The sequence below is a fragment of the Filicampus tigris genome, chromosome 4 (assembly GCF_054856515.1).
Source record: "Filicampus tigris isolate MCC_2025a chromosome 4, RoL_Ftig_1.0, whole genome shotgun sequence".
In the NCBI taxonomy this organism is placed as follows: domain Eukaryota; kingdom Metazoa; phylum Chordata; class Actinopteri; order Syngnathiformes; family Syngnathidae; genus Filicampus; species Filicampus tigris.
The window spans coordinates 18,017,779-18,044,570 of record NC_141220.1 but is presented as its reverse complement, the minus strand read 5'-3'; the positions used below and the strand labels follow the sequence as shown (position 1 = coordinate 18,044,570).

Genomic DNA, 26,792 nt, shown 5'->3' with positions numbered 1-26,792 from the left:
TAAACAGTCAAGCGTCTTTTTTGAATGTCTCCATCTTGTGGCTGGTCTGAATGAAATAACTCGTGCCTATTTCTATTGTACCTTGTTAAACCAAGGTCAGCCAATATGTAGTTTGCACTGAACTGCTCTCCCCTTATACAAGTGAGCACTTGAGTTAAATCAAGCTACAAGAGGTACAAAATAAGTACAGCATTTGAATACTCTAAAGATTCACACAAACTTCTGAAGATTAGATTTTCTCAACATTTATTCAAACAATACAGTTTATAATTTGCTAGGATAAAATAAGTCTTAACACATAAGAAGCTTTTTGGGACACACTGTCCGCCCCCATAGTACTAGAAATGGGCTGCGTTTTTTTCCTCGTTTTTTCTTTGAGGGTTGTTGCCACTTTGTTCTGTCAGTCCCGTGACTTATCAGTGCCTGAACATGCACGTCCTCTGCAGAGAAGGCCGCCGTGTTCCACACAAACATGAAGGGAGCATTTACAAGCAGGGTCGTCCACAACCTGCAGCACTGGGGCACCGACATTTCGTTAGCATTAAATGGTCAAATAAAAAAACTAAACCGTGACAAAGGGCGAACTTGTCCTACCATTGTGACATCTATCCATTTAAAACGATGATCAATCTCCCCCCCGCGAGGAGTCACATCTCTCCACTATCAGCATTCCTAGCGAGAATGAGAACCACCCCCAAGACCCCAGTTTGGACACCCACTTAGCAGCACTGCCACTACATTTCGTGCCCAAGGTGCAAGTGGAGCTCAAAGCTGAGTGACCTCAAGCCGTGTTGGGACAGCAACAAAAGAGTGAATGTCACTCAGGCTTGCAAACAATTAGCTCTTAAAAAAAAAAAAAAAAAAAAAACTGAAGCGTGTTGGGCAGCAGGGACATTGAGCGGACGCATGTTGGACACCTTTTAAACCCTTCTCCGGCTTGTAGTGTCCTTTCAGAGCTCCTGGTGAGGTCACCTGTGCGCTGTTCCTTATTGCCAATTGCCAAACACCTTTTACATGTTTGTAAAGAATAAATAGGTCAAAACGATGCAAACGCGTACCACACTTGCCCTTTAACTTCCATGCAGATGGACTATTTACAAATTGTAAAAAAAAAAAAAAAAAAAAAAAGACTTGCTAGTTTATTTTTTTCTGAAATGTCTTTGCCCCTTTACAATCAGCCCAGCACACAACAGAACCTCACCACGTACTGCAGACATGGCCAGGACGATTAAAGCTGTGTTTAAAACATGTTCACACTAATGGGAAACAAACCAAAAAAAATCTGAAAATATTCACAAGAAAAAAAAAAAAGGGAAAGGGGGGGGGGGGGTTAAGGTAGCTGAGGGGAAATGTTACAATATAAACCAAAAGAGGATGTACGTTTTTGTTTAAGCTGGACTTTCTGATGCTAACAATACTGTAGTACACTTTCTTTTATTACTCTACCTTTTTATTTAAATATAATTTACTTAGATATTGTTAAAGAAAAGGATGCAAAAGTGGTAGGTTGGCCAAAAGAGAGGCAGCAGAAGGCCCGAACTGCCCTGATCAATTGCATCAGCGCTCTTATTTTGTCAAGATGCTCCAGAGTCCAAAGCATTGGGACGTGTCCTCAATCCTCAATGTACTCCCACAAGTCCTTCTCATAGCCTTCGTGCACGTGCTGCAGCAGAACCCGCCGCCGGCTCTCGCAGTATCTGCACGCACACACACACCACACCACACCACACCACACATCTGATCACACACACCAATCAAAGCCTGTGCAAATTCGTCCCGCTCCTGCTCCTCCACTGACCTGTACTTGTCTTGTACTTTCTGTTTGATGTCCTGCAAGGAATCCTGGGAGATGTCTCGTTCTAGGTAGCCAGACAGCACTTCAGTGGCGTTTTCCAAGTCGGCCTGGTTGTTCTGCAAAGGCAGCGAAATGCGTTACGGCCACACTAAAACAGTGATACTTCCTTCAACGCAGGGGTTACTTTCCAGAACGCTGTGGTAGACAATTTTATTTCAATATGTATTTTGAAGCTTGATACATAACACCACAGATAGGACTAAGTCACATAGTCAACCCAATCATTTTTTCAAGAATGTGTTCTATGCAAGCCCACTAGTTGAAACAAAGCATTCTGATAAATACTGTTTGTGGAATAAGAGTTAATCCACCCGTTTTTAGCCATCTCTGGGGGCGGCCATTTTGTCACTTCTGTCGACTGAAAGTAACATCACAACTGCTCAGGGCTCAGATAACGACCAATCACGGCTGACCTGTTTTCTAAAGCTGAGCCGTGATTCGTCGTTACCTGAGCAGTTGTGATGTCATTTTCAGTCGACAGAAGTGACAAAATGGCCACCCCGAGATGGCTAAAAGGGGCGGATTTTGCTGCTTAAAGGTGAAGTCAACGCAAACATATTTTTTTCAAGAATATGTTCTATGCAAGCTCACTAGTTGAAACAGGGCAATCTGATAAATTTTGCGTTTGTGGAATATGAGTTAAGCAGCAAAATGCAAACGTTTTTAGCCATCTCTGGGGGCGGCCATTCTGTCTTTTGTCAACTGTAAATGACATCACAACTACTCAGGGCTCAGGTAACGACCAATCACGGCTCAGATTCAGAAAACAGGTCAGTCGTGATTGGTCTTTGTGAGCAGTTGTGATGTCATTTTCAGTCGACAGATGACAAAATGGCCGCCCCCAGAGATGGCTAAAAACGGGTGCATTTTGCTGCTTAATTTATATTCCACAAACGCAAATTTAATCGAAATGCCGTGTTTCAACTAGTGGGCCTGCTGGGAACATATTCTTGAAAAAAATATGTTTGGGTTGACTTCGCTTTAACTCATATTCCACAAACGCAATCGGAATTCCGTGTTTCAAGTAGTGGACCTGCTGGGAACATATTCTTGAAAAAAATGTGTTTGGGTTGATTTCCTGTTTAAGTCACAAGCAAGTCCCAAATTACTGTGGAGAGTAAAAAAAAAAAAAAAGTTTAGTCTAGTTTCACTTGATATACAGTAAAGTGCAATATAAACAATGTAACACAGCTAATTCCAAAATTGTGAGTACAAATAAAGGCATTTGCCCATTTGTAGTTGAGTAAATAAACACCCTTGGCATATATTCACAGAAATCCTTTTTGCTCTGTCTCAAGCCTGGTATTTTAACTGGTATTCTATAATGGACTGATTCCTCTCATGGGACAACCTGTGACTTGTAACGAGTGGTAGTGAGCTGAAGGAATACTTAGTCACGGACGGGTGTTGTTGGATAGCCGAAGGAGCAAAGACTTCTTGATATTCCACAAGCCGTTGTTTAATTAGCAACAAAACAATACTTCCCCAGCAAACCGCGCACTACTTAAGAACATAGCGGTTAGCGGTCGGGTACACCCGGCCGAGCCCATGACAAAAGATGCACTGAAGTTTCGGGAAAAAGAAGTAACTGACTGACATAATAAACCCAAGAGGCGCCACCGTGTGGCGAGACACCGTACCACAATAACTGACTGTTACATACTGCAAAGACAAAAAGGGCGAAGGAGCGGAAGTCAGCCAGAACGTGAGAACATGGAGACCAAGAGTTCCATCTTGAAGGATCATGGCATATCATGCGAGCGTGTATCTTACCTCAAAAATAATTGACTGGTTGTTCTTCTTGAGGTAGAAGGCAAAGACGTAAGTGAACATGAGCGTGGAGCGGCACTGGCACAGCACGTCCACGGCCTTCTTCAGGAACTGCACCTCGATCCAGGACATGTTGTGCTGCTGCATCTCCTCCATTTTCTGCTTGACCTGAGCGTACAGCTTGTGCTCGAAGCGCAGGCTCTGCATGTGGTTCATGTAGCGGTTGCAGTAGAACAGGTACCTCTGCAAGGCCGCCCTCGAGCGCTGTGTGCACATCACGGAATGACATGGCGTTAACTCGGATTCAAACGGAAAGCCGGATCACCTTTTCCAGACAACTCACCTCCTGAGCGTCTCTGGCGGCCTTGGCATCGTCTTCATTGTAGCGATTGCAATTGTACCTAAAATACATAACATGTTATGATCGTGGGGTAGCAGTCAAGTGCACAAGCAATACGCCCACCTTAGGAAAACTCATTGCACAAAACATTTGGTACACTTAGCAAATTTCCAGAAATGAGTAACTATATTAATTTTGTAATACTTTGTCCCTCTCAAGTACATTAAAAAGACACTAGATTGCGCAGTAGTGTACATAATACATCATCACATGGCACGCTAAATGTCACTCGCCGCTGTACTTACTGTTCCTTGGATTGTTTTATATGGCCTCAAAATGTTTTTCAGACGAATATTTACTACGCTGCAATTATGACTATTACTTCATGTTTGTTGTTTAGTGATAAACTATGGTCCATTCAGACTTGCATGCTAATTTGGGCTACGCCGCCACTGTAAAAACAACTCTGTCGTACCCCGAGGACACATCTGTAATTGTGAAATGAATACAAATGAAATAAAAACTGAGCATTATTATTTACATGCTGTAAACATATATTATCTACACACAGAAATAAACCTTATGGCTCCAAGACCAAAAGGCATGTTTTAAAGTTTTTTTCTGCAATTGATTGCTTTTATCCGACTTGGTATAGACATGCAGACCCAAATAAAAAATGACCACATCTAACGATGGACCTCATTTAACTGTTTAGGTGTACCTAATGATGTGTCCACTGAGTGTGGCCAAGTATTGTACTTCCATGACAAACTTTTGGTTTTAATCGTATCAACACTGAGAAGTTTTTACCAAGCAGAACCATGAGGCTCCCATGGGCCCAGGCAGACCCAGCAGAACTCAGCCTTGCAATTCTGGTTCCGACACACCATGTGATTGCAGCCTCCGTCTTTCTCGATGGTCACATGGCACTTTGGACACTCCTACAAGAGACAGGAAGAGTTGTCGACCAAGAATGATACAACTCATTATATGATTATGACCTTCACTGTTGCACAGCTCTGCACGTGCATGCGGTTCACAATGCCGCCAAGTTGGGCATAGGTTCCCTCTGCTGATTATGGAGACACAAATAGGAATACAACCACCTTATCTCCAACCTGACCCATTTTACTGACCGCCCTCTCAGTTGATCTGTGCTTAGCCTATGAGATTTATCACCGTTTCCAACTTGACGATTAGATCTGACTGCAGCATAAGACATAGGCCAACTAGGCAGGGAACAAAATGATTTGCTAAAGCAAGGATTTTATTATTCTTAAAGTTGAAGTCAACCCCCCCCCCCCCCCCCAAAAAAAAAAATCAACAATATTATGTTTATGCAACTCCACTAGTCTAAACAGAGCATTCAGATTAATATTGCATTTGTGGAATATGAGTTAAGCAGCAATTTCCACCGTTTTTGTCCATCTCAGGGGGCGGCCATTTTGTCACTTGCTGTCAACTGAAAGTGACATCACAGTTGCTCAGGGCTCACGGCTCACCTGTTTTCTGAAGCTGAGCCATGATTGGTAGCAAGGTGGTAACAAAAATGGAAGCCTCCTGAGATGGACGTAAACGGATGGATTTTACTACTTAACTGGTATTCTATAAACACAATATTAATCAGAATGCCGTGTTTATTAGTGGGGTTGCATAGAACAAATTATAAATATCATTTTTGGGTTGACTTCCCCTTTAAATCCAAAGGTGTCAAGAAGAAAAACTGTCATGCCCGCAGCAATTAGAGCAGGAGTATAGCTAGCACAGTAACAACAATTTGACTTCTTTACCTTTGTATTTGCAGCAATCCAGTTTGAAGTTTCACTGTCATCGTCGCATTTCTTAATCCACTTTCTTAGCCACTGCAAAAGTATAGTGGTGTCAGAAATGAAAACATCCAATGAAAAAATGAAAGATTAGTATTTGTATTATTAAATATTTGCTCATACCTTGCACTTGACAGGATCGTGCCAGTTCTCCCCACAGTTGAAGCTGCAGGAAGATTAAAAAGGAAAAAAAAAACATGAAACTTGCATACATTTACACATCAGACATTCACAGACTTTTTTTAATATTTGTTTTTCTCATACCAGAATTGACGGCCACACTTGCACCTCACTGGTTTGGCATCTGGGTACTGGACTTTAACAACGTGATGGCAGTCTGGAGCCGGGCACCACTTTAACAGTCGATTGCACTGAAAGTGACACAAATACAAACTGCTCATGTTGCACTGCCCATCACTAAAGTACCAGCAACTTAATGTAATTCATGTGATTATCAATGTACAGTGGACCCCCCACTAAAAATGGACACAGCTAATATATATGTTGATATGCTTCAAAATGCGAAATATCGCCGCCCATAATCAGCCTGGACGATAATTGGTCTATCCCTACTACTTCAAATTCCGACAGAGTCTAAAGAGAGAGAAAGATTCAACTTACCTCTACAAAACTATTGGTAATTAAATGCTGGTACTTCAACTTGACTTTCGAATCTGTTATGAGCCGCCTGTACGAGAAGTCAAATGATTTGTTAGCATTTCATAAAATTGCAATGTTTGATTAAACCTTTGTAATAGACTCAGCACAGACAATAAAATAACATTCTGGGAATTTTCTGGAAAAGCAAAATATAGTAAATAGTCACAACACAAAACAGGTAAACATTTTACACCATTTTGCTCTGTCAATGGATCAATAAGAATACCATGGGGTATCTTGTTAGTTGGCGACATCACTATGTAGGTTAATACAATTAGTGTCAGCTTTAAGAGCCAGCATGAGGGCTAAATCAGGTACCAATCCAAGGATTCAAATTCAAATGAGTACTATGGTCTCAACGTGAAATGAAAAATGTCAAAGAGAAAAGGGCAATCTATTCGTTTTACAAATTGATTTTTTTCTGACCAAGAAAAAGGCAAAAGAATACTGTACTGCACTTACATGACTGTATTGTCATCAACCAAAATGTCACAACTATGAGCAGGACAAGAAATGGTCTGAGAGGGAAAACACAAAATTCACATGATCATTAGTGGTCAATACAAACATTATTTTTAAAAAAATTTTTTAAAGAAAAGATTGTATGTGTACCTGTCCCATCCCTTCTTCTATGATCTTAGTAGTCAGGTAATCACCCCAACACTGCATGCAGAACTTGTGTCCACACTCCAAGCCGGTAAAATACTGTAAAACAAAAGAATGTCGGATGTTACTCCGATGACTCTGCTTTCCACTATTCACAAACGCTCTCCATCGAATCCTAGGCAAATCCCAAAAGACTTGCAGCAGTAATCGCAGCAAAAGTTGGTTCTACAAAGTAGTAACCCAGGGGGCCTAATAATTTTGCACGCCACACTTTATTTTGAAGAAAAAAAAGGTACAAACATTGTATGATTTTCATTCCACCTCACGACTGTGTCACACTAGGTGTTGATTCTTCACACACACTAAAAAAAAAAAATTTTTTTTTACATTTTTATCTTTGAAGCCTGAAATGTGCCAAAAGGTCAAAAAATTCAATGTTAATCTTTTGGTGAATTATAAAATGATAGTTGGTCTGTTGCCCAGAAGTGGCCTACAATGCATTTCCCTGTGGCAATAATAGGGACAGACTGATTATCGGCCGGACCAATTATCGAGGCAGATATTTGGCATTTTGGCGATTATCGGCATCTGCCTTTTTTTTTTTTTTTTTCATTTTAAGGCCGATAAATTAAAAACTGCTTTATTCGTGCTTGCTGCAGCGTGCTTCTCTCTCTCTCTGTTTGCTCCACAGGCAGATTGGCCCGCCCAAAGCACCATCTGATTGGTTCCGGGGGCGCAACACTGCACACAAGCTAGTCTCATGGCTTTAGGGTGCGAAGCATAAGCTGCGGGTGATCGGATTTTTTGATCGGCAATAAAAGGCTTTGATCCACTATGCCGATCACATATTATTTGCGAAAATCGGCCGATCATTATCGGTGCCCGATCGATTGGAGCATCCCTAGAAAAAACATCGAGTAGTGTTGCCTACCAAGTTCACTTTCAAAATGGGATGGGAATTTTTTTTTAGAGCATAACAAAACATGAAGTTCAACACAGGATGTTTTAACAGTTTTTGTTGAATGTAATGGCAATCTCACAAAAAAAAAAAAGTGTATGTGCGCCCATATGTATCATGTGGTTCTTTGCTGTAACGGTTGAAAAATTGTGGCTGTAGTTTTAATGAATGCTTTAATATGATAAGAGTCATTCTTATTGGAACTCTTGAAGTATGTTCCCTGTCAAAAAAAGTGAGTCAGTTGAATTTACAGAATAAATGCACGTCATGGCGCATGGTCAGGATGGTATCACCTCTGCCTCAATTTAAGCCAGGAAACCCCCCGTATATTAAAAAAATAATACATACATACTACATATGTAGTGTGTAGCACATAAAAAAGATATTGGTTGGAAGAAGCAGAAGTTATCGTATCGGCAGAAAAAGTTATTGTGCATCCCTACAAATTACTCTGTAATATACAGTATTAAAGGGGAAGGCACTCAGCCCAAAAATGTTCTTGACAATATGTTAATTCTATGCAGGCCCGCTTGTCTAAACATGACATTCTGATTAATATTGTGTTTGTGTATGTGTTAAGCAGTACACTCCACACCTTTTTGTCCATCTCAGGAGGTAGCCATTTTGCCACTTTCTGTTGACTGAAAATGACATCACAACTACTCAGGGCTCACGTAACAACCAATCATGACGCAGCTTCAGAAAACAGGTCAGCCGTGATTGGTCTTTACCTGAGCAACTGCGATGTAATTTTCAGTCGGCAGAAAGTGACAAAATGGCCGCCCCCTGAGATGGCTAAAAACAAGTGATTATGCTGGTTAACTCATATTCCACAAACACAATATTAATCAAAATGCAGTGTTTAGACTAGTGGCAACGCGTAGAAAAAACTATTGGAAAGAAGATTTTTGGGTTGACTTCGCAATTAAAGTCTTGGGAAGCACCTATGTCAAAGTGAAGGCCCGGGGCCAAAATCTGGCCCGCCACCTCCTTTCATGTGGCCCACGAAAGCAAATTATGTGCATCGACTTCATGTTTGTAGTTAAAATTCCAACATTGCAAATTGTCTTCATTTTTAAAACCATTAAGATATTGCAATGTTTTTCCTGAATCCCCCTTTCAAAATAAATGTAGTAATATTTGAACAAACTGTTTTTATTGGCTTCTGATTTCAAAACTACTTATGTTTTTTGTAATATGAGACAATCATACATTTATTTGGGTTCACAGTCGTAACGGCCCTCCGAAGGAAACCATAACTACGATGTGGCCCACAACAAAAATGAGTTTGTCACCCCTACTTTAAAGTGAAAATAAGTATGACTTTTGAATTTGACACACCACAGAAAATTGCTGTCAACAACCGTGCCAAATTGGAATGATCTATGTTTTTTTAATTAGTTATGCATAATGATCATGTGCCATACTGATGTACTTAAGTCAACGCAAACATATTTTTCTCAAGAATATGTTCTATGCAAGCCCACTAGTTGAAAGAAGGCGTTCTGATAAATATTGCGTTTGTGGAATAGGTGTTATCCACTCGTTTTTATTCATCTCTGGGGGCGGCCATTTTGTCTTCTGTCGACTGAAAATGACATCACAACTGCTCACAACGACCAATCACGACTCAGATTCAGATAATAGGTCTGCCGTGGTCGTTGTGATGTCATTTTCAGTCGACAGAAGACAAACTGGCCGCCCCCAGAGATGGCTAAAAACGAGTGCATTTTGCTGCCTAACTTATATTCCACAAACGCAAAATTAATCAGAATGTCGTGTTTCAACTAGTGGGCCTGCTGGGAACATATTCTTGAAAAAAATATGTTTGCGTTGACTTCCACTGTAATGCCACAATTTCCATATCAACACACAATTCCTCACAGAAGTATGACGACAACTTACAGAGTTAGGGAAAATCAGATAGCAGATCTGACATGGCATGTCCTGTGCGGATGATCTGGTGTTGATCGGAGGACGGATGCGGGGTTTCTTGCTGGGGTTGATGACGTGACACTCAGAGAAAAGCTTGTCCAGGTTACCATCAAAATACCTGTGTGGGGTCAAGAAAATACGAAAGACCCACATCTTATCAGGTAACTTGATAGATTAGCTGCAAAGTTAAAAAGATGCTAGTTAAGAATGGAACGTGTCTCATTACCTTTCCATGAGTTTTTCCTTATCCCAGTTGAAGTGACTAAGAAGGATGCGTGTAATTGTTGCTGGATTCTAGAGGAATCAAAAGATGGGCGGTCAGGTGTGAAGATATTTAAAGATTTTTCACAACAGTTTTCTACAATCAGAGTGGCATTTCATATTTGAGTATAGACACGGCTGTTTCCACCCATCTGTAACAACAAATATTAGCATTCGAGAGGAGTCTGCGATTAGCACATAGTATCCACACAGTTATGTCTACGAATTTCCAAAGCAATCTAAAACATAATATTGTTCCATTTTCTAGATTCTTTCACGTATTTGAATATGCAGTGTAAATGTCGTTGCGCTCCTAATGGAGACTTACTAATTTCATCAGCTGTGATTAAGATGAACGCATTTTTTAATCAAAAATTGATGGAGATGGATCGCTTGGCAACAGACGACGACTGAATAACGTCTGTTTATACGCTAGAGATGCTAAAGATAAAGGCGGGCAGGCAGGCAAGTTTTGTTCTTTGCTGTCTTAAAAATGTGGTAACCTTTGAAATCAATTTATGGTGGTTTGTTTTGATAATATCTAGATCATCTATGTTCTCTTTTTTAATTGCATTAGAACTTCAAAAATTAGGTGCATTCTATTGCACTTTAAATGCAGAGTCTGCTGATACATTCCATGTCGACTTTTATGTACAATGCACATTCTTTCATCGAAGTAAAATTCTGTATCGAATAAATGTCGCCTCATTTTGACCCACATATTGTCTTGGGACTCTTCTATTAAGCCTTACACAGCAAAATAAGCTTCAACGTCAAACACTGATGACAGAATGTAGTGGAACAAAACAAATCTTGGCCATCTTCATCAAAATTAGGGAGGAAGAGTTCACCTTCTGTCTGATGCTATCTGTGATAATCATTGAGCAGTCTTTGTAGTTACCCTGTCTGAAAACACAGTTAAAAACATTCATAGTGTAAAGCTGTGATTCCCCAAATGTGGTACGTGAAAGAAGTCTCATTGAATTAAATGTTCAAACTGTGCACGTTTACCATGTTTTAACTCTTCAATCCTGTATATTTGTTAAGTTCTGTTGCATTTGCCTTAACTTAAATCATTCATGAAGCCATTTTTCACACGTGTTAGTGTTCGCACTGTACATGTTACTGGGGCTCACATGAGAATACCACCCACTCGAATATTATATGCCCCCAGCCCATTCGCCCTTCAGAAGAAGTTTTTTCTCTGTACTCCAGTATTATATGGTCCCTTGATTTGCTGGCATCCATTTCACGTGGGTGAATTTGCACGAGTAAAATGTTTTTAATGCTCCTTCGAACAGTCTCATTATACACTCATTCACACACGTATTCGTAATATCATCGCGATTTGAGAATGCAACGTCGGAGGTCGGAGGTCTGAATGGTGTAGTGACCACCGTCGAAGCGCCGTAACCCGTCAGGAAGCGTCTGATGAGCGTTTCAGCATGTTGAATCGGCGTCGTGAGTCGTGACATTTGGTCACTCCGATTGGCTGTTAACTAGCAAATCAGCGCACGGAGCATGAACGGGAAGTGACATAAAGAGTGAGCACGCCTTTGCTGCCTTAATCTTCTTACAAGTACAAGAGCGATGGTTGACAATGTAAGTATTTCACGATACTGTGTCAAGAACGTGAGGGTTTACTTCACGTGGGAGTTCATAGTGAGCGAAAATTATAGCTCAATGCATTGTTTTATATCTGGCCCCGGCCAATAGCTTTCCAGTTGGATTTTTCTAACCATGAGGAATAGTGACTACCACCGCCGATGGTATGGAAGGGTATTACATCTCACGCATGTGCAGAAGGTACTTTAATGGTCAGCGTCGCTGTCTGTCGTTGCGGTGTTATTTTTACAGCGTGCCGTGCAGCCAGCCAGCCAGCCCGACGCCACAGGGGGTAAGCGTCGGTCACAGTTAGACCAATTTGGTCTATCTAGGCCTTAATAGTTGACTTCGATTTACATGTCTTCTAAGTTTAAGCACACATACACACACATTACCAAACTGCACATCAAAATATTTATCAAGTTTACACCTGTAATTGTAGGAGATCTTTCAAATGACTTAATGCTTAATTTTGCCTTTACCTCAGTATACTATAATGCTAACAGATCTGATATTTCTTGTTATAATTAAGATTAATTGTTGAAAAATATATTAGAAAAGGACCTTGGGAAAAAAAAATCACAACTCATATCACAATTGCAATTTTTAGGGGGGGAAAAAAAAACTGCAATTAAGATTATTTTCCATATTCGTTCAGCCCTAAGAAACGAAGGTTGAAAGTCACCCCACTTTTTCATTGCTTTGGTCACGTATTCTTTTCTAGCACTGTCAAACTCTCAAATGGCCATCCTCAGCTCTGCGCGCTCAGCAGCCAGACAGAAGCCTCAGCACTGGGCGATCATGGCAAAAATAATATTTAAGGTAAGTGATATTATAATCACAGTACTCGATTAGTCAATATATTAATAATACACAATTCGATCAGTTGCCCAGCCTGCACTGACTCTAAAACCAGCAGGGTAGCTTGCCCTTTTACGCACATTTTTTGACTTGGCCGATACTTGGGTATAAGGTAACGAATATTATAAGTTAATGCGTAAGCGTTTCTGTTGTCTTGTAATCCAAGATGCTAAATCTGGTGTTATGTAAAACGTATGCAGTAGTAACATATATGGTATTTTAACAAACTGTTTTACGCATATAAGTGTTATGGATTATGAATGAATGAATGAATGAATGTTTTACGCATGTTATTGTATGTTGCTGTTGAAGGGATGTGATGGGCACTCATTATACCGTGCTCACTCACTTTTCGGTGATACCAAGACGCTCACACCACCCCACCCCCAATCTGTGAATTTCCACAAAGGGGTTAATTTGGTTTTTTTTTTTTTTTTTGAGGGTTGAAAAACATTCTGCAAGCCTTTGGTAACATTGTTTACTGTTTCACAGTTGTTCTTTATGCAGAACAATCACAGCAGGTTTATTTAAATTTGAAAATATACAAGTTTAATTCTTCTGTCTATATTTATTGTCCCACAAAAAGCGAATGTTGAATATTGTTCAGATATAAGCACTTCATCAGAAGGGTTTGTTTACATTGATGTTTAAATGCAGAAAAAGAACCAGCTTGTTCTGAAAATGTAAGTTAGTTTATAAAAAGAGAACTAGCTTGTTCTGTTTCACTTTGTATAGACTAGAAATAGCTTGTTCTGATATTAACTGTTTTATTTTGGAATCGGTAAAGCTGAGCTGGTTTTGAAATTATTCTATTGATTCTGCATTCTATTGTATTAACAGAAAAACAATTGTTACCCTATCAAAATATCGTATCAAGATCACCTTTATTGTATCAAACCATCGTTCCAAATAAGTGATATATCGCTTTGTGTCGAATCGTTAGGGCTGATATCAAAATGTATCACATCGATCAAAAAACATTTTGTTACACCCTTAATTACATACAACACGATTGCAGAGTGCTGTAGGTTAAGTGCAGAAGATTCTCCAATGTCCTAGGAAAAGAGAAAATGGCCTTCCCCTAACAATTTACACAAAGATGGATCCATACAACTGTTCAAAAAACACATTGTTTTTTTCATATAGAGTAGCATGTAAAGGTGCTGTAGGTACAGGGAGTCATTGGTTTATGGTGTACTTCTGTCTAGCGCTCAACCGATTAAACGGCCGCCTGATGAAATCGGCCAATATGGCCCTCACGTTTTGCCAACGGCCAACTCTTTCTGCTCTATGCAACTGCCCTGTTGTGAACTGTTGAAAAAGCAAAATTCTTAGACATATTTCAATGTTATGTGACGTGAAGGAATAGTAAAGGTAGCATTTCAATTACTTTTGCAGGAAGGGAATTAGTAATTTTAACCAATTGCTTTATAAAGGTAATTTGCTCAACACTGTACAAAATGGCTAATGGAAAGTTAATGTCTCATGCCCACACTACTTCTTTTACACCATCTCTGATCATGTTACAGTAGGGTGTTTTTATTTTTTTTGTATTTGTAGGTCACTATAAAAGTGCAAAGATGAAAACATCTATTGGTCATAATATGTATTTTTCCCAATGCTTGAATGAGTCAGTGTTCAGTGAAAAACTGTCATAATACTGTGCTGTTTCGTATCCACCATTACGGAATTAAATCATGTACACATAAACAGAGATGACTAATATTTAAATGTTTTCGTGTAATTTGTAGTGGTGCCAGGCGCTACTTGTTAAAGACAAGGAACCTTTTACTGTTTTCCCCAAGTGTGGCATGTCGTACAAGACAGCAAATGGAGGCCCACATCATGACTAGTGGCCACTACAATACATTTCTTCTGAGAACCTTACCCGTTTGAAAAATAAATAACTTTCAGCGTAACATTCAGCCCGGACCAGTACATACATTTTTGTAAAGGGCCATTACCGTAAGTGTCCTGGGCATGTAGTCAACTGACGTCAACTAATTCGATGACCAAGCTTTTCGCCAAGTACTTAAACGAATCGTTGACTCTTGTAGTTAACCAATTATGTTTGTAGCACTACATTAGTAGACGCCTGCACTAATGAGTTGACCCGCGTCAGAAGAATGAACTGCTTGGGTTATCGGTATAAAAACACTACTTGTAGTATGCTAGCTAGCGAGGCTAACTGCAAGCTAACATTAGCTTTGGCAACCATTGCTGCCAACTTCTCAATAGGGATTAGACTACTTCCTGGATCAACATCGGCATGGAAGTGCTGTCATGTCCATAATGAAGTTTGACGTTGACTGTGTGTAGAAATACACTAGTGTGTTCAAATAACTACAACCACGTTCGCATTTCGTGTATTCGTAGCCACCCCGGTTATCCTGTCAACTTCCAGCCAGTAAACTACTCCGAGAGAGCTAATTGCTAAGCTAACAACCATGGCCTGGTTACGGTTCACCAAGATCCCCAGACCACCGGACCTCTGCTTTCCCGATAGTGACACAACAAAATCCCTACCTGGATAACCTCATTGACCTCCTTGATGCACTCCACCATATGTTGGAGGATCTGCTCAGCGGTCAAAACCTCGAAGCGGTAGTCCTCCTCCTCTTCCTCGCCGGGGCCTTGACCGCCTCCGACCGTATCGCCGCACTCGTCCCGCTCCGCGGCGGCCACCACGGGATCGACTAACTCCACCTCACCGAGCTCCAGGGTGTCGTCCTCGGGCTCCTCTTCGGCGCTGTCCTCGCTACATTCCTCATCATCGTCGTCGTCGTATTCATAGTTATAACCCTCGTCTGAGTCCATTCCTAGGGGCGCTTATCAACTTGTGACAAACTCACCTAGAGGTCTATAAACACAGTGTGCGCGCGGTTGCTCGCGGAATGAGCCGAAGGAGGTGAAGTGATCCGAGCTTGTTTTCCAGGCAGCTGCGAAAATAACAACAAAACGTCGCCGCTGTTAAACCAACAAAGGGACACGGCGTCACAAATTGACGACGCGGTGACGTCACACTGACTGTACAGGAACCCACGAAAAAAAAAATCTCCGTTCCGAATTAAAGCCTTCCCGACGTGACGAAACACTTCCCGCTTCCGTAAAACGTTTCGAGATATATTCGGACACTAATTTAGAGTCACATTCAGAAAAAACGTCAACCTTTAATTTAACACTTTACACCTAATTTATTTTTCCCAAGAAATTAAGTGCTTTCCACATTTTCTTGCCATAAATCATTAATCACTTCCACAATATAGAAAATATTTTTAACCTTTTTCACGGTTTTCAGAATAGAACAATTTCTCAGCATACACAACATTTCGGTACACATCGGTGAAATAACACTCCGTGGGTGTTTCCCTATAGGCAAACTTGTGAGCTCAAGGACACATTTAAAATATCGACTGATGGGCCAGGTAACAAAAATAAACTTTAAAATCTGTCTGTAAAATTGTTTATTTTAATAATACTTCCATTCATCCATCCATCATCCGATCCGCTTATCCTCACGTGGGTCGCGGGCGTGCTGGAGCCTATCCCAGCTATCTTTGGGCAGCAGGCGGGGTACACCCTGAAATGGTTGCCAGCCGATCGCAGATTTTAATAATACAGTGCATTGCAAAAGTATTACAGTTCTCCCCTCGAACTCGTTGACCTCTACCACCCTTCAGGTTTCACACAAATCAACACCATGTGGGATACAATCGTGAAGACATTGTATTTGTACAATATTTTAAGTTTTTTTTTTTTTTTTTTTACAAAGTAAAAAATTGAAAAGTAGACCGTGCGAGAATATATTCACAACCCACAAATGCCTCCTCCACCCTGAGTCTTTTCGGGTATGTCTATAAAATTTTGCCCATTCTCCCATGCAAAAAAGCTCCAGTTTGGGAATATTAGATGCGAGTGTTTTTTAACAGCATGTTCAGATCTTTCCACAAAATCTCAACGGGATTCAGGGCTGGTCTTTGACTTGGCCATTCTGACACCTGGATATGTTTAGTTTTGAACCATTCCATTTTGCTTTGTTTATAATCATTGTCTTGTTGGAAGGTATAAGCCTCTGTCCCATTCTCATGTTTTTTGCAGACTCCCAACAGGTTTTCTTCCCTAATGGCCCTGTACTTATCTCTGTCCACATTCCCATCAGTTCTAACCATCTTCTGTCTCTGCTCAAGAAAAGTAGCTCCAGACTATGATGCTGCCACCTCCGTGTTTGACAGTACGGATGGTTTTCAGGGTGATGTGCAATGTTACTTTTACACCAAACATAATATTTTGCATTTCACCCCAAAATTTCAATTTTGGTCTCATTAGGCCACAGCACCTTTTTCCATGTTTGTTGTATCTCCTACGTGGCTTGTTGCAAATTTCACACTGGACCTTTTATGGATTTCTTTTCGAAATGGCTTTCTTCTTGCCACTCTTTCAGAAAGGCCATATTTGTGCAGTGTGTGACAAATAGTTGTCCGATGGACAGATTGGCCCATTTTAGCTGTCTGTGGATCTCCACAGCATACTGGTTCTTATACTGCCCTATACTATAACATGAGTAGGCCAAACATTTTTTTGTGGATTTGGAATAAGTAGGTCAAAACATTTGAATGACATGCAGGACAAACAATACCTCAATAATGTTAAAATTTTGAGTGAGTTTATTTTGTAAGAAATGTACAAAATGAGTTCTTGCACTTAATGTTGGTTTGTTGTTCAGCAGTTTAGTGTCATCCTTATTTTTTTTTTATGTAAGAGCCCTTTGCACTGGAAAATACAGTATGTGGTTATTTTGTTGTTTGCTTCAAACCATTTCTTGTTAGGTTAGTTTAGTGGACCTTTTATACGTGAAACATGTATTATCAAAAATGAAATATGTTAAGAGTGTCATACATCGCGTTAGGGTTGTGTGGTTCCTTTGAGGGACCACAGTAGCACTGATGAAATATTGTGGCCCCATAATTGCTACGAAAAGGGGACAACTGAATTACCCCTTGTGTGGATTACATTAGTGCCATCAGATGGCAAGGCAGGGCAATCCAGGCTGCAGTCGGAGTGCTGACACCTCATCTTTGCACTTGGTCTTCACCCACCATCCTCCATCACTACCTGCGATATAGTGCTGAGTGAGGCAGTTTCACAAGGTCAAACTTTACTGCCTTTTAAATCATTCATTTTGGATTTTCACAATACAAACTTCAGTGGTTTGGATGTGGCACTGGCTGTTTTAAACAAAAATTGCTTTTTTTTTTTGTATGCGGTTGCCTATCTTTGTTGTGGAGACTGCGTTATATGGAGTCTCTTATGAGTTCTTATGAGTTAATCAGTGGTTGAACTGACAATTGGATACTTCCAGCTTTAGGAAGTTGGGCTTTTTCACTAGGCTAGGCTAATAATTGTAGCCTATTGTAGCTTACCATTGTTCCAATGTGAGTGGGTCTCAACTACATGTCCAGTCGTTCGGGCAAGAATGACCATATATTGTGAAAGGTTAAGTTGCTATGCTGATTTGGGGTGTAGTCTGCATTGACACAACATTGGGACTACTTTCCTAGTCTCACGATGTACAATTCATGAGATACATTTAAATATTCTGCTTGAATGACTTTTGGAATATGTTGGCCCCTTTCTGTCCCATTCATTACATAAATGTTAGTTGTTCAAATTGAGCTACTGACTAAACGTTTTGGATATTTACTTGGGCAACATGGTGTGCATCATGTCTGACTCACAGTTTTTGAGACTTGGGGTTGGACTCGGCTCCGGCCTTCCTGTGAATGATCTCGCCGTGCTTGTGTGGGTTTTCTTTGGGTACTCCGGCTTCTTCCCACATAAAAAAACATGCATGTCAGGTTAATTGGAGACTCTAAATCGTGGGTGTGAATATAGCCACGTTAATGGTGGAAAACGTTTTGAAATAATTTATCTTAGTCTCATTTTTTGATGTGACAAAAACCTGGCATTTGAACACAGCTGTTTAGACTTTAGCCAATTAGAGTGATCAATTGTAACAGACGGCCGACACCAATTTACATACTGCGGTTGATGGCCCATGTAAAACCACAAAAATCTCTTATTACTTAACAATTCTAAATGTTGCTTTCTACTTAGGTTTGTTCCCGCTTGTGTTATTGTTGAACAAGGTTCTGAACATGTGAACATATTATTTCGTGACACTATGACCGTGGATGGTATGATAAATAATTATTCCTTCTGAGCCATGTTGCATGCTTGATATGGTATGAAAGTAATGATTTTGACGAACTGTAAGCAAATGCCAATTTGGCATCCTCCTTGTCTGTACTGTATACACACGCAAATCAATCACTCACAAAACTTACTGTAGATGAAAGTCATTCATCAGGTGCTGGCAATGGTGAAGGAGTCATGCCAAATTATTTATTTTTGTCTGACTTTTTTTTCTGTACCTATACCAACTTTACAATCGATCTGCATGTAAACTGTAAAAGAACCTGTCTTTATCAAAGAAACATTCTTTATATTAAGCAGTATGGGAAAAAAAAGTCAGACGGAATGTGACATGACTCCTTCACCATTGCCAGCACTTAATGACTTGCATCTACAGTACGTTTTGTGAGTGATTGATTTGCGTGTGTAGAAAGTACAGATTAGGAGGATGACAAATCGGCATTTGCTTACACAGCGTTTGGTGTTTATCTCCTTGTCCACTTGCAGCAAGACCCTCCACATTTGGCAGGTGTTCATGAGGGCTCTGTGAAAGAAAGAAAACAGCTGAAGCATTGGTAAAAATGACTGGAAGATTTCTGATCCAACATAGATTTGGGTTGAAGAAATTGTGAATTTGAAAATACAAACTACTGTACACAGAGTTATTTGTTCTGTGTCTGGTATTACATGAACATATTTCCAGCTAAAAAGTCAAAGAACCTCACCGATGGAAAACAAGCCGGGGAGCAATGATTATACAAGCATATTTTGGGCATTTTATGGAATAGACTGTATGGGTGACTGCTATCTAACATCAAAATATGATGTCCACTTCAGTCACACATTAGTGAGGGATGCAAGTTAATTGAAAAATAATAATAATAATAATATATATATATATATATATATATATATATATATATATATATATATATATATATATATATATATATATATATATATATATATATATATATATATATATTAAATAAACCAAAATCAATATTATTGTTATATGTATTATATCGAGAGGGTTTCTTATATGTTCCTCTAGCAGTTAAGGTAAAAAAATGAAAGCGACACTTGAATGGGCTGAACATTGGCACTTTAAGTATGCATATAAAAATGACTTCAGCACTAAAATTCACCCCCCTAAAAGCATCCGTAACGATTTAAGGGCTTTTTGGGGATGAGCTTTACAACAAATTGTCACGCCCCCTTTTGGAGCTCGGCTTGCTATTTTTTCCGTCTCAACTATCTACGTCACAGCATGCTCATTACCAAGAGGCAGTTCTAAACTCGTTTTGTACTGATTTCCCCAAAATAAATTGATAAAAGTTAAAATGCAAGCTAATATAATTTTCCTGATTAAAAAAATACTGAGCTTATTGTTGAAAAATGGACCGCCATGGCTGAATGATCCGTGTAACAAATGCACCTCTGAATGTGATGCCATGCAGCACTTCAATCTATAAACACAGTAATAAACATTAACAGTGTCAAACAAAGCTATCATACTATTCAAGATAGATGAGGCACTCTCATTTCTCAACGGATTTTTGGATTGTTTTAATGTGTGATTTTATCGCAGAAACAAGCAACTTTAGAGGCCCCAAGCAGGTAGAGACTCAGAAGACCAGTCACAGATTTTGCCGAGTCAATATATCAATGCCATTTACCCTCACAGAGCGCCAGGTAACATCTTTTTGTAGTCTGACTGCTATTATTGCTGCTGTTGGTCATCTTTTTTGAGAGAATCGAGCAAATGTTCTTTCAAAGGACCATTGGCACACATCCATGGAGAAGCTGCTGAGTAATATGTTGGAAGAGTGAACAAGATCCCTGTGAGAAAGGCAAAGAAAAAAATTGTTATCAACTGTGTGTTTTAATCCACATTTTCACAAAACATGTAAAAGAAAAAAATGTTACCAGTAGCTGAATACCATTTAGTGCACTGTAAGTTTTTCTGACACACAAACTATTGGGTCATAAAAAGCAATGGGAACCACAGTTTTTGTTTTATTAGAGCTCTAACACTTCAAGTTTACATTCCTTTATTTGGTTGATATATTGTGAAATTACATTACATTAACAATAAAAAATTTAGGTTATGTACATCGTTTTTTCTATTTTTTTAAACTTTTTTTGAACATTGTAAACATACAATCGTGGCAAAAATTACTTATTTAAACAAATATAAACTTTTCTGTAGAGGAAGCAATAGCCACACAACCACAACAAAATACACATACATAAGATAAAAATTAAATGGGAAAAACAAAATAAGGATACAGTTAATGCTAGGGGTAATTCCTTCAGGATGTTATAAAGAATCTGTACTTGTGGTCTTTTACTTCATTTTAATGACTTAATGTAAATTCCCAAATCGTTAAAACATTTTGAAAAGCGAGGTTCAATGTTTTAAACTTTTTTTTGTGAATTAAAAAAAAAGATACGTACATACATAGCATTTCGCCACCCATTTGTTCAAAAACCTTATTGTAACGATAGGCGGCGGCAACGTCAGCATCAGTTTCACACCATGAAGAAGCAAAACACGGAAGAACCAGTTAAGCAAAATGAGCTAACCACAATTTAGCCATTAAAACCACCACTATTGTGTTGTAAATCTTTTATTATTATTATTTAAAGCGGCTAATTAACTTTACAATGTTTGGGAAGTCTTACCAGCTTCTTTCTCAGACTGACCCGACAGCACCGCGGACTCCTGGACTATTTGTATCCGCCGACAACTACACACAAGCGGGCTACCATAAAGGGCTGTCCTTTGATTACATTCCTAACGTTTCTCAAAACGACTTCACTGGTATGTGGCGTAACCTTTTATGAAACAGTCACAAATATAACTGCAGCTCTATTACGTATGCTACGTATACTCAAACAAGCCAATGATGCATTGTACCATGCAGTGCAGTTCACCACCACACAAACCAAATACTCTAGTCTAGACTACAAAACAGTGTATGTACTGTTCATTAAAACAATACATACTGTCTCTTTTGTAATTTTGTTTCCTTGAAGATAGCACCCAGGGATGGCTGTCATGGATTTGCAATATAATAGTCACCTTCCTCGTCTACGTCTGCACTTTTATAACCTTCCCAATAACAGGATGGTTTGTTTTAAAAGTAAGTCACCTTATTCCTGAACCGTGTCCACTTTGTGTTAGTGTGACTATGTAACCGATTTGGATCATGTTCGTAGACGGTGCCAAACTACCAGAGGATAGTAGTCTTTCGCCTGGGTCGGGTCTGTCCTCCAAAGGGTCCTGGTATTGTCCTGGTGCTGCCCCTCATTGACCAGTGGCAGAGGGTAGACCTGCGCACCCGTGCTTTCAATATACCTCCATGCCAGGTAAACCAACTGTAGTGACGCACAAATAAGAAATTCAACATTGAAAACGTAAAATAATTTTGTTTTATCTTTTTTTCAAATCATTTTGAATCTTTGAACCTATTAATTGTATTTTTTGTCTTTTATAATAACTTAGAACATATGTAAGCTTATGCCAGTAGTTGTGCTTTTTTATGTCCCAAGAATTCTTGATACGATCGTAACCCAGATTTCGTAAGACTTTTTTTTTTCAAACAAGTGTCACTCCTCCAGAGTAGGCTTCAAATGCATAGTAAGTTGGCAAACACGATTAGACTCAGATCAACAAATCGGTGTAAAAGTTGAAGATAGTTAACAATTGTACAAAAATAAAAATCAAAGGGTAATTGTAGTAGTAGAGGCAGAGGTCAGGAGAATAGCTGAAAAATGTCCACAAGAGTACTGTACTTCAGAATGATAGGACTCAAGTAAAAAGTAGCCCTTCAAATTATTACTTGAGTAAGAGTAAACAAATGTTCAGTGAAAAAACTACTCAAGCGCTGCATAACTGTTAAGTAACCTTGGTTTGGATTGGATCAGAGCAAAAAAATAAATATTTGTGTGCCAATTCAGCCAACTTAAACTTAAATCTTGATTGCAACAATGGAATTAGGTATTTTTGCATTCTTCATATGAATTTCAAAGAACTTCTGCTGTCTGTGAAATTTATTAAACATGTACTCCAAAAGATGCACATTTGACAGATTGGCCACATATGACCATAGAACTGTTAGCATATGCGCAGCCTAAACAACAATAGAAATAGCTACAACATACTGCAATGTGTGGTGGAAGTCCAGACAGACAGCACAAAAAAAGGCTTGCGCAAGAAATAAATAGATACAAGTAAAATTAGCAAATGGAATGCAGCTCAATGTAATGGAGTAAAAGTACACTTTCTTAACCTTTTGACAATTCAGGACAATGCATCGTGCCTTAGTCAGTGAAAACAACCCACTGTACTGTATTGCCTTTGCCTGTGACTTGCATATAAAGCTGAAAATCATGCCTAGATGTTGTGCAGTTGGATAGTCCAACTATAACATGAGGGAAACTAGATTATCATTCCATATACTGTGTGGACCCTGAATGTTTGAGAAAGTAGCTAAACGGGAAGTGAAGATAGTGGGACTGGACTGTTCGGAATGGAAGCCAACCAAGACCGCAGTGCTTTGTAGTGAGCACTTCTTAGGTGGTAAGAATCATTCTCGGGTGTTCTACCTATTTTAGGCTTCAACCAGCTTGCATCTTTATCTATATAAATGTAGTGAAAAATAAATTAGCTGGTGTGTGTGACATAGATGTGCTGGCCCCCATACCTCACATCTAGCCATTTAGTTGGGTCGTAACTCTAAATACCTCTTGACTGTTAGAAAGGACATTCATTTAATGTTAGACCAATTTCTCACTTTTGCCTCTGCGGGCAGATTGTTATCGTAGTCAAAACGACATTTCATCTCATTTTGAAAGCAAAATAATCCTCACAAATCAAATGACAACTACCCAAAGTTCAAAGTTTTTCAATGACCGGAGAGTTTGTTTTCACCGACTTGACCGCCATATTGACTTGTGACGTCATTTTGACGTAAGCCCGGAATTGCCAATATACTCAAGTAGAAAGTAGGTTGAATCAAAACTACTCTGGCAAAGTCAAATTTATCCCAAAAGTTGTTTGAGTAAATGTAACGGAGTAAATGCAGCACGTTACTACCCACCTCTGAGTAAAGGACACCAATGATAATGACCAAGTAGGTTGAAGACTCGACTCTTGTCGTCTAAGGAGGTCGGTGTCCATCTTCGTGCTGTAGTGCCATACGCCCCTTGTCTATGACCCTACCCCTAAAATTTATGGGAAACAGGGACACTTATAGATGGATAGATATAGATTCATAGAAAAGAGAAGATGGTGAGTCACATCAACTGTAAGGACAGTTTGTGTGATTTCATTTGTCCTACAGGGGGCAGTCATGGAGCACAGATCTTTCAATTTCCATTGACTGATTATCTGTTTTCTTTTTAAAAGGTACATACCAGGGATGGTGGCCTCTTCTCTGTGGGAGCAGACATTCAGTTCAGGATCTGGAACCCGGTCTTGTCAGTGGTGTCAGTGCAGGACCTAAACGCTTCAACCAGGATGACAGCACAAAACGCTTTAGCTCACAGCCTAGCCAAGAAGACGGTCAGAGAGATCCAAACAGAGAGAGTGAAACTGGGAGAATACCTTGGAGTGAGACGACATTTAACCCAACCTTGAGTTCATCTCGACTGCGTCATGCTCACATTTAATTCTCTCCTCCTGTCCGCAGGTGGACATAAACGAGATGACTAGGCCCTGGGGGCTGGAGATAGACAGGGTAGAACTCACCCCAGGTTCTCTCCTCAAAGCCCCTGAGGAAGGACCTCCCGGGCCTCTTGTTGTTCCTCCCTCTGTACCCGGACTGGAGGGCCTCACTGGTCCCCTTCAGCAGCTGGCCATGCACTTTATGAGCCACAGCTTGGAGCCTCAGCAAGGTAAAGGCCTCATGCGCACAACAAATTAAGGTGCAACACCCGTGAGACCACCGCTGTTTAACACTAGCTTATCCCATTGTAGAGAACAGTGTAACATTTATCGATGAGCAGAGTGGCATCTATCAGCATGTGGCCACACTAAGTTCTGTTGAAGAGCTGCTCCATGAAGTCCAACTTGTCCTCTCCGAAACTTTGGTGAACCAGGTCGGCGCCTGCTTCCAGTTTGATATCAGCTCAGCAGAGGGACAGCATCACAGTTACTATGTGGATTTAGGCCAAGGTGATCCACGCACAAAATGTGCTGTCATATGAAAGAATTGAAGCTGCACAATATCAGATATTCACGCCGTGTGTGTTGTCTAGGTCGTGGGGCAGCTGGAGCCGGATCCTTGTGCAGACAGCCAGATGTAACGCTGACTATGTGTGATGAGGACCTTCTGGCCATGTTCCAGGGAAGACTGCAGCCTTTTTCTGCTTACGGCAGTGGTAGACTTCAAATTCAGGGGGACATTAAAACGGCTATGAAGTTGGAGGAACTCATAAAGCTGCTTAGGAAGTAACATTTTCATGAGTTATTTATTCTAAGTTTTAACTTGTTGGGAACACACTGGTTTTTATTGTATGCACTGACTACATTTCTATGAATGAATTTCTCCTAAACTGGGTGAATCTTTTTTTTTTTTTAAACATACACACTGACACGACATTAGAAACAATAATATATCCATACCGCTTCTCCTCACAAGGGTCGTGGGGAGTGCTGGAGCCTATCCCAGCTGTCTTCGGGCATTAGAGGGGGGACACAGTGAATTGGTTGCCAGCCAATCGCAGGGCACACAGAGACAAACAAACATCTGCACTCACAAACACACATAGGGGCAATTTAGAGTGTCCAATTAACCTACCATGCATGTTTTTGGTATGTGGGAGGAAACTGGAGTACCCGGAGAAAACCCACGCAGGCACAGGGAGAACATGCAAACTCCACACAGGGAGGCCGGGATCGAACCCACGACCCCTGAACTGTGAGGCGGACGTGCTAACCAGTGGAGCACCGTGCCGCCCTACAATAATATAATCAGGTGTATCCCCAAAAATTGGTAAATCTCAGAAAACCTGATTTATTACAGTAGTTCAAGTCAAAAACTAAAATTTATAGATTCATCAAACGCATACAGAAAAACATTTCAGAAGGACAAATCCTAATTTTAAAAATTATGGAATATTAAAAAAATTTTAAAGGGGGAATTCGTTTTTTTTCTAGCTGCAAACTATAATCATCAAATAAAAATTAAAAACATTTCGCCATTTTCCCTTTTTTTAATTCAAACTAAGGCACTGAAGTTTTCCCATAATGTAATTTATCGACATGGACTAGCAATAGCAAACTTAATTTGAATTGTTTAGATGAAGCTCATGCTGCAGTGTATACCGGTGTCAGGTTCATCGATTAGACATTTCATAACACAACACCAATGAAGAGGAAGACACTCAGTTCCTTGTTACCAGCTCATGAGGAGAACGGAGAAACAGCACCATTTTCTGCTACTCCCTGAGTTCCCGCTGTCCTCGTGAGGAGAACGCCTCATACGTTCTAACCTTATCTCTGCGTAAACTCTCTTTATTAACTTTCAGGATTCCCTGGTTACATGGGTGTTTCCAACCTAAGGGGCGGGGAACTTATGCAAGCCATTGGAAACACTTGGACTTGTTTCTCTATGTGTGTGTATGTGAGTGAAAGAATACTGTGTCCATGCGTCATAATTACGCCAAAGCATTACATTGCAAAACCATTCAGCCACATCCACAACCTTCTAAACCTTAATCAGATGGTGTCAACAAGTCCGCTATTGATAAATATGAAAGCAGAAGCAATTTCTTCTTTGCAGGCAAATATCACATCGTTCTTATATTTAGGTAACAATACACATATATATTGTAAACTAAATCACTCAAACATATGTTCATTTAGCATAATCAGCAAATGTGTGATAACTATTTTATCGGTAAGTCTATGCA

The 26,792-nt window shown here is 39.9% G+C and overlaps 2 protein-coding genes across 5 annotated transcripts; one reads left to right on the top strand and one right to left on the bottom strand.

The window, feature by feature from the left end:
• Nucleotides 1-229: 229 nt before the first annotated feature.
• On the bottom strand, nt 230-25,862 carry arih1 (ariadne ubiquitin-conjugating enzyme E2 binding protein homolog 1 (Drosophila)). 4 transcript variants are annotated; one of them, XM_086028320.1, is made up of 21 exons: nt 24,294-25,862; nt 23,978-24,101; nt 22,110-22,253; nt 20,549-20,711; nt 19,341-19,413; nt 18,413-18,500; nt 15,530-15,616; nt 15,204-15,443; nt 10,177-10,244; nt 9,921-10,068; nt 7,064-7,156; nt 6,914-6,969; nt 6,413-6,479; nt 6,056-6,162; nt 5,915-5,957; nt 5,756-5,827; nt 4,776-4,906; nt 3,969-4,026; nt 3,629-3,889; nt 1,799-1,911; nt 230-1,697 (listed from the first exon to the last, which is right to left on the bottom strand). In XM_086028320.1, exons 8-21 carry the CDS (start codon nt 15,240-15,242, stop codon nt 1,613-1,615), a joined length of 1,341 nt encoding a protein of 446 aa, XP_085884446.1. In that variant the 5' UTR covers nt 15,243-15,443; nt 15,530-15,616; nt 18,413-18,500; nt 19,341-19,413; nt 20,549-20,711; nt 22,110-22,253; nt 23,978-24,101; nt 24,294-25,862; the 3' UTR covers nt 230-1,612. The 4 variants fall into 4 exon arrangements, with proteins under 4 accessions (XP_085884446.1, XP_085884447.1, XP_085884445.1 ...); XM_086028321.1 differs by having other exon boundaries at nt 15,204-15,435; XM_086028319.1 differs by having other exon boundaries at nt 15,204-15,616; nt 18,413-18,503; nt 24,294-25,860.
• stoml1 (stomatin (EPB72)-like 1) lies at nt 21,392-25,438 on the top strand. Its single transcript, XM_086028324.1, has 7 exons — nt 21,392-21,696; nt 21,912-22,018; nt 22,095-22,244; nt 24,286-24,489; nt 24,569-24,773; nt 24,856-25,053; nt 25,137-25,438. The coding sequence occupies exons 1-7, from the start codon at nt 21,540-21,542 to the stop codon at nt 25,331-25,333; spliced, it is 1,218 nt and encodes a 405-aa protein (XP_085884450.1). The 5' UTR covers nt 21,392-21,539; the 3' UTR covers nt 25,334-25,438.
• Nucleotides 25,863-26,792: the final 930 nt, after the last annotated feature.